The sequence below is a fragment of the Anomaloglossus baeobatrachus genome, chromosome 2, assembly GCF_048569485.1.
Source record: "Anomaloglossus baeobatrachus isolate aAnoBae1 chromosome 2, aAnoBae1.hap1, whole genome shotgun sequence".
In the NCBI taxonomy this organism is placed as follows: Eukaryota; Metazoa; Chordata; class Amphibia; order Anura; family Aromobatidae; genus Anomaloglossus; species Anomaloglossus baeobatrachus.
The window spans coordinates 779259548-779273548 of record NC_134354.1 but is presented as its reverse complement, the minus strand read 5'-3'; the positions used below and the strand labels follow the sequence as shown (position 1 = coordinate 779273548).

The window sequence follows — 14001 nt, the reverse complement described above, 5'->3', positions numbered from 1 at the left end:
TCCGAGCCGAAGGCCCAACTGCGGAAAGCCCCTGTGCCCATCCCCCACACCTCGGCTGAGGTGGCGCCGGGTTGTTGCTGCAAGGCAGCGCCCAAGGCCATGACACCGCGGGATACGCTACCCACCTTCCTGACAGTGGGTAACGTGCTGGACGTCCCGCGGGGCTCAACCCGTGCGCCGGAGCTGGCAGCAGCGCCATACTGGGACAGGGAGCCGACAAAGCTGGGCCTGGAGATCGCGGAGAGGGAGCGAAGGAAAGCCGAGCTGGTGGCCCGAGCCATACGGGAAAAAGAAAACCTGCGGCAAGCGACCTTTCGTGTCCGGGGCCCGTTCTACGAGGGGCAGGTGAGGCGGTTTGATATCCGCCGGGGCTACGGCTTCATCTACGAACCGGGCCTGGAGGCCGAGGTGTTTGTGGCCCGGCGGGACGTGAACGCCCATCTGCCCGAGGAGCATCCTGGCCGCAATCTTATACCGGGGGACATGGTGCATTACACCCGGCACTGCGGAGAGAGGGGGTGGTTTGCCCTGGATGTAAAGCTGAAGGGTAGCCCGGAGAGCAAGGCGAGCTCTGCACCCCCTCCCTCGGGTGAAGCAGCAGGAGGACCGGAGTAGGGCAGCGGATGCCCGTTGCACCGTCCCCGTGGGGACCACCAGAAGTTTGCTGTTTGTTTGAAAAGTTTGGAAAGTTTTGAAAAATGAAAGTGATTATACCGAAGAAGTTTACCTGATTATCTGTTTGTTGATTTGCAACCGGCAGGAGCCGGCACCGTTGTCCCTGTGGGGACCGTTTAAAATGCATGGGAACTATCCATGGACAAGCCCGTGAACTTGCAGGGCACCACAAACGTTAAGTGGCTTGTAAATATGTTGGTTACCGTTACCGTTTCCGCAATGCCGCCTCCGGAGAGGCAGGTTGGAGGGAGGGCCCTGAGCAGAGCAGGCCAGGGCCCAGCCACCAAAGGAACCGGTGGCTACCCTCTGGAGGGGAAGGACAGATCCCGCTCGGGTAACTTGTGCTGGACTGTGGGTCAAGGGGTGCTGCCTGGGCTTTAGGGGCAGCATCAGGGCCAGGTTGCTTGGGTGGGAGAGAGCGGAAACCGTAGCCGTAAACCGTTGCAACGTTTAAGAAAATGTGCCTCCCGTCTTGGGAAGAGTTTTGATTAAAAATGTATTTATGTTTTGCTTAACCCTGTTATCCCCTTTTTACAGAAAAATAAAACCGGTGTAGGACGGCAGCCCGCGGACGGTCTGCATTTTGCTAAGGGGGAATGTGTCGCCCTGGGCAAGCCAGGGGACACAGGTCACAACACCACCACACCCCACACTCCAGGTAGGCACACCTGCTAACCAGAAATCCTTGTTGCCTTCCTCCAGGAGTCTGTTGATGCACACCAGGGGGTGGGCCAGGCGGTTGGCTCCGCCCACCAAGGAGCTCACAACTCTGGAGGCAGGAAGTTCCAGGCAGATAGCTCAGGGAGGAGTAGGAGTGAGGAGCTAAGTGAGAGAGCAAACAAGAAGTGAAAGCAAGTAAAGTGACAGAAGGAAAGAGAGCCTGAGAGCCCAGCTTTGTGTAGGGCCAGAACAGCAAGGTCAGCGACGGCGGTGACTGTTTGGAGGGGGACCGTTTGGAAGTTCCTGGAAGGACCCCGTTGGCTGTGTGCCCGGTGGTCTGGAGCAGTGTTCCGAAGGACAGTCAGCACCAGGGCAGGGGCCTCTCGGACCCCGGCAAGGCTAGGAGTCGCCAAATTTGCCGAATCCGTCAGTGAAGGGGACGTAGATCCCCCAACAACCAAGTCCCGATTGACGGCAACAGCCCAACCATTACCGGGGAGACACCGCCACCGCCAGGGCACCAGTTTCCCCAGGGCCAGCGCCTGCGGGCAAAGTGTAGAGCTCCTCCGGCCCAGATTGCAGTCGGGGAGCGGGTAACCGGAGGGAATCCACCGCTACCATCAGACAACACAGGTGCAAGGAAGAGAGACGTCACCGTCACCTACCGGGAGTGCAGGTGCAGCCGTCTGTGGGACCGTCCTACCAGCCGTTGGTTTACCGTACAAACTGTGTCCGTGTCTCAGGCTGAGTGAGTACCACAGTGCCGCAAGGCACAGCGCTGCCCCCGCGTCCCTGCGCCCACCGGGCCCTACACTTTACACCTCTTCACTGGGCCCCGGGATCACCAACCCCTACCCACGGAGGGGCAACACAACACCTGGCTGCTCCGCATCACCATCCCCGGGACCCCCGTACTGAGCAGCGGTGGTGCAATCACCACAACCGTGTGTGGCGTCACGAACTATAACAATCCCCACACCCAACAAACACCCCCTTTCACTCACGGGCGAGGAGTGTCGCTCGAGAAACCCCGGGATCCGGCCCACAGCTCGAGCCACCAGGAGCAACTGCCGGACCCGAGCAGAAGGGGTGAGCGCGGTGTGCTGACACCCTCCTCCCCGCCCGCGACACTTGCTCCTTTGACCACATGTTGTGGAGAGGCCTATCACATCTGCTCCCCTCCTACTTCTGCTGGTTGAATCCTTCTACCCATGCCAGCTATAGTTTACTCTATGTTGGTCTGTGAGCTGTAGTGTCCCAGATTGTTTGGTGAAAGTTGTGCTCATTGCTTGGTGTAGTTGTGGAGTTTACCCCTGTTGTTTTGTACCTGCATTCTTGCTCGTTTTCCTCCTGAATCTTTTATAGTCTTTACCTATGTGTGTGCTTTTTTACATAGTTTTGTTTTTCTATTGTCTGCCTTTATCTGTGGGTTTCTACACACTCCAGTGCCATCCTTCCCTGGGGGGAGGGGAAATCAGATCAGGACTGCTCAGTTGCAGTGCCAGGAAGGAGACTCATGCATCTCCACCATCAGGAGTATCCCTGAGGTCATCCCACATGATGGTGGCTTCCACTCGCAGTTTTCTGTGATGAAGCCATCCATTGTGACAGCCTCAGCAATCAAGTAATTTCTCTTTAATATGGCCCACAATTCATCATCTCCAGGATTAAAGGGCACCCGCTATGTTCCCAAACTCTCCACCATCAGGAGTATCCTTGAGAATAGGGATAGCATAGGAACCCTCTAGCTTGAGGGGCAGCTTAGGAGCCCCAGTTCCAAGCTATCCCATAGTCACCGTGATACTGATTGACTGCAGCATCAATTGATTTTCCGAACAACTTGGTTACAAAAAAAATAGCAAGATCAGGAATAAACTCACACTTTGGGTATGTATACATGCAGCATTTCTGGAGCATTTTATTGCTGTGTTTAAGTTTCTTTCACTCATAGAAGAAGGAAATTAAAAAAACGCTGCAAAAAATGCATTAGTGCTTTTCGGGGCCTTTTTGGTGAATGAACCTAATTAATGAAACAAAGCACATATGTAATCCGAATCCAAAAAGTGCTCCAAAAATGGCAAAAACAGGTGTTTTGAATGCAGTGTTTTTACTGCCAAAAGAGCAGGGTTTGGCTGCAGAAAAAAAAATATAGCCTAAAGGCTGGCTGCTCTGAAGCCCTGAAAAAGCGGGACTAAGGCGAAACCGCCAACAGGGCCATTGACTTCAATGAAGCAATCAGAGTCACTTTGCTATTTTTTTTTTTTACCTCCTTTTGTGGCATTGGGAAAAAAAATTCAGCTACATCGGAAAAAAAACTTAGTGCTGCTGCTCTAAAGGAAGCTACAGTACAGATCAAAAGTTTGGACACATCTCCTCATTCAAAGAGTTTTCTTTATTTTCAGGACTCTGAAAATTGTAGATTCACATTGAAGGCATCAAAACTAGGAATTAACACATGTGGAATGAAATACTTAACAAAAAAGTGTGAAACAACTGAAAATATGTCTTAGGCTACTTTCACACGTCATGTTTTTTCCATCAGGCACAATCCGGAAAAAACAGGTAAAACGGATCCGGTACAGCATCCGTTTTATCCCCATAGATTTGATTGTTACCGGATTGTGCCTGATGGCCTTGCGTTGCATCCGTTTTTTTCCGGATGCGGCAAAATTAATTAATGCGGCGGCCGGATGGAACGTTTCATGTAATGTTTTTTGGCCCCTTAAAAAAACCGCATCGCGCCGGATCCGGCGCGATACGGCGTGTTTTACAATGGAAGCCTATGGATCCGGCGTAATGCGGCAAAATACGGATGCGGCTGATGGATCCGTTTTTGTAAACTGAGCATGCTCCAATGTTTTGAAAAAACGGATCCAGCAAAAAAAAAACAAAAACGGACAAAACGTATGCAAAACGGATCCAACGGATCAGTTTTTTTACGCATCCGGCATAACAAATCCGTTAAAAAACGGATCCAGTAGATACGGTTTTTACATTTTTTTGCCGAATCCGTTGGATCAGGAAAAAAAAGGATTGTGCCTGAATGCAGGAAACTGATGTGTGAAAGTAGCCTTTTCCAACAGTCTTGACGGAGTTCCCAGAGATGCTTAGCACTTGTTGGCCCTTTTGCCTTCACTCTGCGGTCCAGCTCACCCCAAACCATCTCGATTGGGTTCAGGTCTGGTGACTGTGGAGGCCAGGTCATCTGGCGTAGCACCCCTTCACTCTACTTCTTAGTCAAATAGCCCTTACACAGCCTGGAGGTGTGTTTGGGGTCATTGTCCTGTTGAAAAATAAATGATGGTCCAACTAAACGCAAACCGGATGGGATAGCACGCCGCTGCAAGATGCTGTGGTAGCCATGCTGGTTCTGTATGCCTTCAATTTTGAATAAACCCCCAACAGTGTCACCAGCAAAGCACCCCCACACCATCACACCTCCTCCTCCATGCTTCATGGTGGGAACCAGCCATGTAGAGTCCATCCGCTCACCTTTTCTACAAAGACACGATGGTTGGATCCAAAGATCTCAAATTTGGACTCATCTGACCAAAGCACAGATTTCCACTGGTCTAATGTCCATTCCTTGTGTTCTTTAGCCCAAACAAGCCTCTTCTGCTGGTTGCCTGTGGTTTCCTAGCAGCTATTTTACCATGAAGGCTGCTGCACAAAGTCTCCTCTTAACAGTCGTTCTAGAGATGAGAAGGTGTGTCCAAACTTTTGGTCTGTACTGTATATATAACGGGCGGATCACTATTATATTTCTGTTATGTTTTCTATTTACAGGAAATGAAGAGGAAACGTTTCATCCATCGATAAAAGTCTTCGGATTCCATTAATGACCTTGTTAAAAGTCGGAGTGAAAATCCCACAAAGGGGAAGGAAAGCGACGCCGCGAATGTCACGGGGCCGGGAATTAATATGTGCAGGAATTTTTTTTTTTTTTAGCAATTAGAATATGTCATAATAATATGACAGGAATGTGAAAATCTCCGTGTTTCTGCAGCACAATCCCTGGAAAGCTCATAGAGAGGGAACGCGGCAGTCTTCTAATTTGTGACCATAAGACAAGCATTGTTTCTGTAAGTGCTATAAGTGGCGGGTTGGCATCCATTCACACTAATGCATTCGCTAATTCGTCTGCAGCAGTGAACCTATGTTTAGGCTCTCGGGCCGTACAAGAGGGGCTCATCCGCGTCCCCCCCCCTCCTCGGCACTCCTGATGAATGACGAAACAATGGCCCCAGCTGTTCCTCTGCCGTTGCTTCTCTTGGATAGACCTACGACTTTCGAGAAATATATAATTAGACGGAGACGGCCACCGCCGATTGACCGTGATTTTCTAAAAATACCAAACCCTACAATCATTCCCGGCATGGAGCGCAGCACCGGATTAACTAATAGGTTGGTTTCTTAGATTTCTGCCTGTTGAAGCGGTTTTGGCCACGAGTCAGTGCAGACCCCAAGATACGGTATTAACACTTTAATGCCTGTTTGATTTAAAGGGATTGTCTACAATTTTTCTATTTTAGTTACAAAATAAATTCATGATAATTCCATAGAAAAGAGAAACAAACCTACTGGCTTCCCCGCCGTTCCTCCCCGCCGTTCCTCCCCGCCGTTCCTCCCCGCTGTTCCAGTGTTGCTCGTTGGTTTTATCACTTCCTCTACTGATGGGTGATATCATATGACCAATGCATCTGCTCAGATAGAAGCAGCCAATCAGAGGCTGGTTGTCACGCTGGCGGTTGTGGACCCACTGCGCCACAACCAGACTAACTTGAAGGGGCGTAACTAAGTGTCTACCGGGTCTTCAAAAGAGCCTCTGATCATGAGGGTGGCTGGAGCTGCCGGTAGACACCAAGTACCATTCTCCCCGGTACTGCAGCAGCTGATTAGAGGGTCAGGAATACAGGTACGAGTGGGCAGGCAGGAATGTGTGGGAGAAAGTAGGAATCAGTATGGAAACTGGATGGCGTCAGGGTAATCAGCAGGAATCGATACTAAAGACTGACAGGAAGACTGTATAAGCTAGCGGGACAGACCACACTAGAAACCTAATTGTGCAGGCACCTCCTTGCTGGGGAAGGTGCCTTAAGTACAACAAGACTCTCAGCCACAGGCTGGGGACACTTTAGAGTGCACGCACTGTCCCTTTAAAAGGCCAGGAGCATGAGTGCCTTAAGGATCCTGCCAGGAGGCCTGAACAGGCTCTGAAACAGAAAAAGCTCCCCGGATGGGGTAGGCAAGAGGATCGGGGAGGAAACCAATGCCTGCCTGCGGTGGTGAGCACGTCGGCGTTCTTACCGGAGGAGTCAGCAGGACAGTGCAGGAACACCAGTGTTACACTGGTGATTGGCTGCAGCAGTTAAATCACATCCAATAGAAGAAGCGGAAGCGAGAAAACCAGTAAGGGGCAGGGATAGCAGTGTTGAGTAACAAAAGGGGTCTGATAGGTGAATATCTATTTAAAATGGTAAGACTTTGGTTGCCAGTCTTGTGATAAATGTCTGCAGTCACTCTCTGCAAACCTCTGAATCCATACTGCACACTGTCAGGATTCCCTGGTGTTCAGGCCAAGAGACGGCGGTCATGTAACCGAAAGTATTCAATTTGCATCCAACTAGATGTAATCAGCTTCACTCAGAGCAAGTGAATCGAGCACGTCTAGTGGGCATGTGACCACATGTATGCAAATCGCATACCTGTAGTCATGTTACAGCTCGCTCTCACTGGCAACACCGGAGAATCCTGACAGTGTGCACTATTTGTGACTGCAGACTTTTATCACTGGGCAACACCTTTAAAGCATGACAACAACACTATTTCACTACCCACCCAGAGCTGTGTACAGGGCCACTCTTATGAATGATGCACAATGTATAAATATACGTAACTATGCCATAGAGTTTCCAACTATAAGTTCATTCTAGTACCCAAATAACAGTACCCGCTATTGCACATTGGTTATCATTCAATTGCTCATGTAACAAAGGGGCCATCATTAAAATTCCAACAGGGAGTAAATTATGGACTCATCAAAATGTATCACAGTCAACGATGGACAATTAAAACTCGTGCCTCCCCCCAAAAAAAGTCAATGAAAAAAAGTAGATCTAAATATTGACAGTTGTTCAACTCTACTACCAAGATTGTCGGAGAAGTATCTAGCCGGGTCTTCAATACAGGAATCAAGTGCTGGACCCAAACTTACAGGAGCGCTATACACACGTGACCTTCCCTTTTGGCTCGACAAGTCTTTAGATCAGTTTTCCAGATTTCCAGATAATTGCTTGAGTCACCCATTGACTTCCATCATACACAGGTGCTCGAGTTGTGCCTATCCGAGCGTCCGACTGCTCTTAAGGAGTACCAAGCCCCGAGCATAGTAGTGCTCCCTCATCACTAGTGATAACTTAATGATCAGTGGAGGTCTAACTGGTGGGGCGCACACCGATTGTCAAAATGGGGAACTTAAATATCCGATGGTGGCATTTCTATCACCATTTCGAAATGGAGCAGGTTCATTGCTTCATTAATTGTCTATTTGGTTGCTGGAAAAAAACAAGTGCAGTCCCATAAGGAAAAAATAGAGAGCTGGTTGACCATATGCACACAGATCCATTGTAAGGTGTCCCGATGTGACTGTTGGATAGCACAAGACAGGGGCTTCTATACTATACCTCATGCCAGGGTACCCTAGGCTACCCCTAACCCCAGGGTTACCCCGAATAGTGGGGGTGCCTGAGTCCCATACCTGGCTAGTCTCCTGGCCAGGACTAATCTGCTTTCCCCCCCAGGGAAGTAAAAAACAGGAGTTTGATGGCAACACAGATAAAGACAGATAAGGGAAAAAAAAAAACTTAAGGCCCAGTCACACACAACGACTTACCAGCGATCCCAACAACGATTCCACCTGATAAGGATCGCTGGTAAGTCACTGGGAGGTCACTGGAGAGATGTCACACAGTCAGACCTTACCATCGACGCAGTAAAGATGAGCGACCTGTATAACGATCTCGGCGGTTGTTGGCACCCTGTTAGGAGGTAGTTGGTAGGCGTCAAACACAGCGATGTGTCCGGCCCAGCAGGACATCGCCTTTGAAGAAAGTGGTCCTGACCATTCGGCAACGAATAGCGAACTCACAGCAGGGGCCTGATCGCTGGTAAGTGTCACACATGACGAGATCGCTGGCGAGATCATTGCTACGTCATAGAAACCGTGACTCAGCAACAATCTCGTTAGCGATCTCGTTGTGTGTGACGGGGCCTTTAGATCCACTGCAAACTCACAGGAACAAACAGTAAGAGATTAAGAAGTAAAGGCCCCGTCACACGCAGTGATATCGCTAGCGAGCGTACCCGCCCCCGTAGTTTGTGCGTCACGGGCAAATCGTTGCCCGTGGTGCACAATATCATTCGGAGCCGTCACACGTACTTATCTACCTAGCGACGTCGCTGGGGCTGGTGAACCGCCTCCTTTCTAACAGGGTGGTTCGTGCGGTGTCACAGCGGCGTCACTAAGCGGCCGCCCAATAGAAGTGGAGGGGCGGAGATGAGCGGCCGTAACATCCCGCCCACCTCCTTCCTTCCTCATTGCCGGCGGCCGCAGGTAAGCTGTAGTTCGTCGTTCCGGAGGTGTCACACGTAGCGATGTGTGCTGCCACGGGAACGACGAACAACCTGCGTCCTCAACAATCAACGATTTTTTTGAAAATGAACAACGTGTCAATGATGGACGATTTGGTGAGTATTTTCCATTGTTAACGGTCGCTCGTTAGTGTCACACACAATGACGTCGCTAACGATGCCGGATGTGCACCACGGAATCCGTGACCCCGGCGATATATCGTTAGATACGTCGTTGCGTGTAACGGGGCCTTAAGGCAAGAACAAAAGGACAACAAGGACCAACACCACAACCGCTCACAGCAGTAAAGTACTACAACCACCAGTAAGTCTGGATCACACCACCTTACCAGACCAGTATAGACTTGCTATAGATGGCATTAATGAAATTGTCCAGCCAGCATATATAGGAGGGGAGCGAATGTGACTGTCTCTCCAACAGCATGTGATCAAAAAGACTAACAAGCAGACCATTAGAGCTGAACTCTTTCTAGACTGCCTATAAACTGCAAGTCTGTGGGTCGACGTCTGAGTCTCCCTGCACTGATCACAGACAGAGAAATTAGCAGGCACAGTACCAGACTCAGTAGTCTTCACAGGTCTTGACAATTGTGACATAAGGAGGATAAAAGTGCCCCTTTTCTGCAGATTGGTCCCAGAGGTCGGATTACCACTGATCAATAAGTTACCTTCTTTCTAAAACAACATTACTGCAGCCTCCAGGTTGTGTCTGGCAATGCAGTTCTGTACTATTCACTTTAATGATGACACAACCTGTCCTGTAGTAGATGAGGAGACACAGTTTTTGGAAAAAGGCAGCCATGTTTTACAAATCTAGACAACCACAATATTACTCTACAAAGCAAAGTACAAACCATGACGCCATGCCTTTACTTACCATTGCATATGCAGCGCACGTTCCTATAAAAGCGGGGACATACAAAGCTGATTCTGGCGGTGCTGTAGGTCATTAGCGAGTGGGAATCTATCGACAACGTCTGTTCACAATGTTGCTCCTGACAATCCAATCCCGAGCAATTCTTTTCCAGGATTGTTGATATCCGAATTACATTTTCCAAATGTCTCCTTGCATTTGAGAGCTTCTGAATCAAATACGCCGGCTTGTAGAAACCTCCGCTTTGCATTTGTACAGCGAAAAGCATGTCCAGCTGGTTTGTGCCTGCCACCGGCTGGATGCTGATTATATACAAGCTGTCCTCTTTCTGCGTGAGAACCGCGTTCCGGAGGGTACGTCGAAAGCCGTGCAAATGAAGGCCCACAAAATCCTCGGGAGAGATATTCTCGAAACGGATTGTGACGGCGTTGTACAACATATCCTGAATCAACTGCTCAACGTGGACCGTCACGTCAACCGACACTTGGTAGCGGCCATCACTAACCGATATGTTCAGGTTGTATTTTCCTCCATCAAGACCTCCGAGGGCGATGACCTTCCCGTCATGATTGTTCACTTTGAACAAGCTTTTCTGCTCTGATTTGAGGGTGTAGGAGAGGACATCGTAGACATCCTGATCGGTGGCGTGAATCTTGCCTATGACTCCTCCTGGGAAGTCATCTTCCATGGTGACAATGTATATCTCTAGTGGGATGGCGGAAGGTTTGTGGACACTCTCTTCAATGACTCTTATGTGTACGAAGGTTTGAGAGGCCATTGGTGGTTTACCCGAGTCTTTCACCTGTTTGAAGAAAAGAAAAAATAAGTCTATTTTTAAAAAAACAAAGGACAATAGGTCCAATTGTCAAGAAGATCAAAATATGTCTTACTAGATTTAGTCAATCTTTCTGGCTGGATCTACTTCTTCACTGTCATGAATTTAATCCTTTCATCCTCAAATTCAATTTATAGTTACATTTTGCCCTCAAACCCCCATGCCCCACCCTTAAAAAATATTCTCTGGTATCTTGATAAGACATTTGAAATAAAGATAAAAGTCACAGATATCTCTATTTCTCTCCAAGATTCTCTCTCCTGTAGTGTCAGCTCTTATATGCAGTGTCCTCTCTCCTGTAGTAATGAGGGGGTTCTCATAGACACCTCTTATTAATAAACTAGGGCTTAGTGGCAGCTGTCCGCTGTCATTAACCCCATATTACCCTGATTCCCACTACACCAGGGCAATCGGGATTAGCCGGGTTAAGTTCCAGGATTGCCGCATCTAATGGATACGGCAATACTGGGTGGATGCAGGCTGCTATTTTTAGGCTGGGGGGGCCTAATAAGCTTGGGTCTCCCCAGCCTGAGAATACCAGCCCCAGGTTGTTGGCTTTATCATGGCTTGGTATCAAAATTAGGGGAGGGGGGACAGCACATTTTTTTTAAATTATTTATTTAGATAACTAAAAAAAAGCCGTATGCGGTTCCTCTTATTTTTATACACAGCAAGATAAGCATGCGGCTGAGGGCTGCAGCCTGTAGCCGTATGCTTTATCTGTGCTAGGTATCATAATATGGGTGGACCCTAAGGCAATTGTTTTATTTATTTATTTTTACACCAATAGAGATGCACACATCTTCTGTGATTGATTGCAGTCAGACACGCTGTCACACATAGTGGGGGTGCGTCTGACTGCAATCAATCAGAGACGTGGGGACTGCCGGTGGCCAGGGGAAGCAGTGCATATGTATAAGGTTAATGAGCAGCCCTGGAAGTATCGTTAGAGCCATGCGAGAGACTCTGGTAAGTATAACGCGCTTGCTCCAATCCCCCTATCCCTTCTACCACCATTTTAAAGCGCCTTATTCCAGTCCCCATAGACTTAGATGGGGACCGGCGTCCAGTCAGATATCCGGGATCAATTCCGGGCCCGAACCGGGTTTTTATTGTTTCTTAAACCCGGTTGGACCAGCCGATCCCGGTTATCTACAAGTTCGTCCATCACTACTCTGAAGGTTCGTGACTTCTCTCCTAAAATTATCTTAAATTCTACCCCAACAAGATAGACCTTGAAATACCTGTATGCTCAGAAGATGCTCATTTGCGATCGTGTGTTGAAAAACTACAGCAGAACGTAAGACTCCCGACTGATCCAGAACAAACATGCCGCCTTCATTTCCACTAATTATGGTGAATGTAAACGGTGGTCCATTATGGTACGAATCTTTGTCGGTGACCACCAGCTGGAGAATACTCGTCCCGGTAGGCTTGTTCTCCTAAAAGATAAAGTTTACTATTATGTCAAAAGTTCCTGTATGTAGCATAAAGTAAAATAAAGAATCTTGTTTTCCAGTCAAATTCCAAAACTTCTACATTTGGATCAACGATGGGTTGATCCACCAATGTTGACATCTTATGTCTTAGCTTGCACAATCTCCATTGACCTAGATAAAGGCTCTGGACTTAATTCTTCAGTTCTTGTAGCAGATGAAAAATTGCCAGTTTTTCTAAGAGGAACCTGCCGCAAAAATTTTTATGAAAACCCCCTTTAAGAAACCTTTTTCACACAATATGTCCCGTGAAATATCCCCATCTATAATGATGCAAATCAAAAAAGTCCGTGGAGCCTCTATTAGGAGTCTCGACACGGAAAATAGCCAGATATCCCTCCGGGAAGGACCTAGCCAAGGAGTGACTCTTTTTAGGAGACCACCATAACCACCATATTAAGTGGCTCTTTTAGTCAATATCCAACTCTTTGACAAGTTTAAAGATATGATGCTCCCACATGGCCAGAATCCTACACACTGATGAGGGGCAATACCCGAAACAGCTGTCTGTGGATGGATACCTGGCCTTGGTATTTCCCTTGTCATATCTTTAAACTTGTCAAAGAGTTGGATATTGACTGAAAGGGACACTTAATATGGTGGTCTGCTAAATAGAGCCACTCCTTGGCTAGGTCATTCCCGGAGGGATATCTGGCTAGTTTCTGTGTCGAGACTCCTAACAGAGGCTCCACTGACTTATTTGATTTGCATATTTCCCAGGGGGCAATGCACCTAGGATTTCACTGTGTTGAGCGCCCTCGCTGGCTGCCGGCAGTGTTTTCTCTGGCTGGTCTCCCCGAGATCAGTGATTGTTTTGTCTTGTTTCATCTACAATGATGTTGATAATAGAAACCTGTAAATCAGCAATCCCAATTAGTTAGTGTGCAAAATAGCATTAAAATATACTCCTTTATTAATATAGACCTAAAAAGAGCAACGTTAATTACTCTAATACAAACAAGTCAGACTCATAAAGCCATCACTATCTACGGTGAATACACCATGGCCACTTAGGTCAGCCAATTAAAGGACATACCCAACAGGGGTCCTATCTAGTGATGGCCACAAGAGAAATTAAACACAAGAAAAAACCAAACAAACAAAACCAAAAAGTGATGTTGCTGTGAGCAAAGGACAGTGGTCCAATTGACAAAAAAACACAACAAAAGAAATAATACCTAAAAAAAAAAAATCAATATGCATTCATCTTCCTGACAGTGGTCAGTCATACAAATACGTTAATACCCAATAGATTTTCAGGTATTAGAAAAGGAATGGTCTCACCCAGTCCCTTTTCGTGTGAGGTCATGCAGTCTCTTGATCCCAATCAGTAGAGTCGTCCACCATATACTGACCCTACCACTCCTTGGGTACAAAAAAAGAAAGAAATGACTGCTGCCCCAAACTTCCATCCTCACAAGGACGGACCACAACTAGGTCTCAAGCTGGACCCAAGGCCTAAGTGGCCATGGTGTATTCACCGTAGATAGTGATGGCTTTATGAGTCTGACTTGTTTGTATTAGAGTAATTAACGTTGCTCTTTTTAGGTCTATATTAATAAAGGAGTATATTTTAATGCTATTTTGATAATAGAAACCTACAATATAATATGGAGCTACACAGCCTCCGTCTGCTGCCGTAAAGGCTTAATTGGACGCCATAACCTCAGAGATAAAAGCGTTGCTTCTGGGGGAGAATACTTGGATTTGGATTTATGAAAATGGAGGGAGGTAGAGGTAGGAGGTAGAGAAATGTTGCCATGCACCTCTACAAAAGTGTGATACAACGGAAAAAAGGAATGCCGGCCATC

The 14001-nt window shown here is 47.7% G+C and overlaps 1 protein-coding gene across 5 annotated transcripts in view; it reads right to left on the bottom strand.

Moving 5' to 3' along the window:
- FAT3 (FAT atypical cadherin 3) overlaps window positions 1-14001 on the bottom strand; it is an 846518-nt gene that overhangs the window by 76855 nt on the left and 755662 nt on the right. For all 5 annotated transcript variants that reach the window (XM_075337574.1, XM_075337573.1, XM_075337576.1 and 2 more), the window contains 2 exons: window positions 11939-12136; window positions 9863-10661 (listed from right to left, as the gene is read on the bottom strand). In XM_075337574.1, coding sequence (XP_075193689.1) covers window positions 9863-10661; window positions 11939-12136 — 997 coding nt within the window. The remainder of the gene's footprint in view (window positions 1-9862; window positions 10662-11938; window positions 12137-14001) is intronic.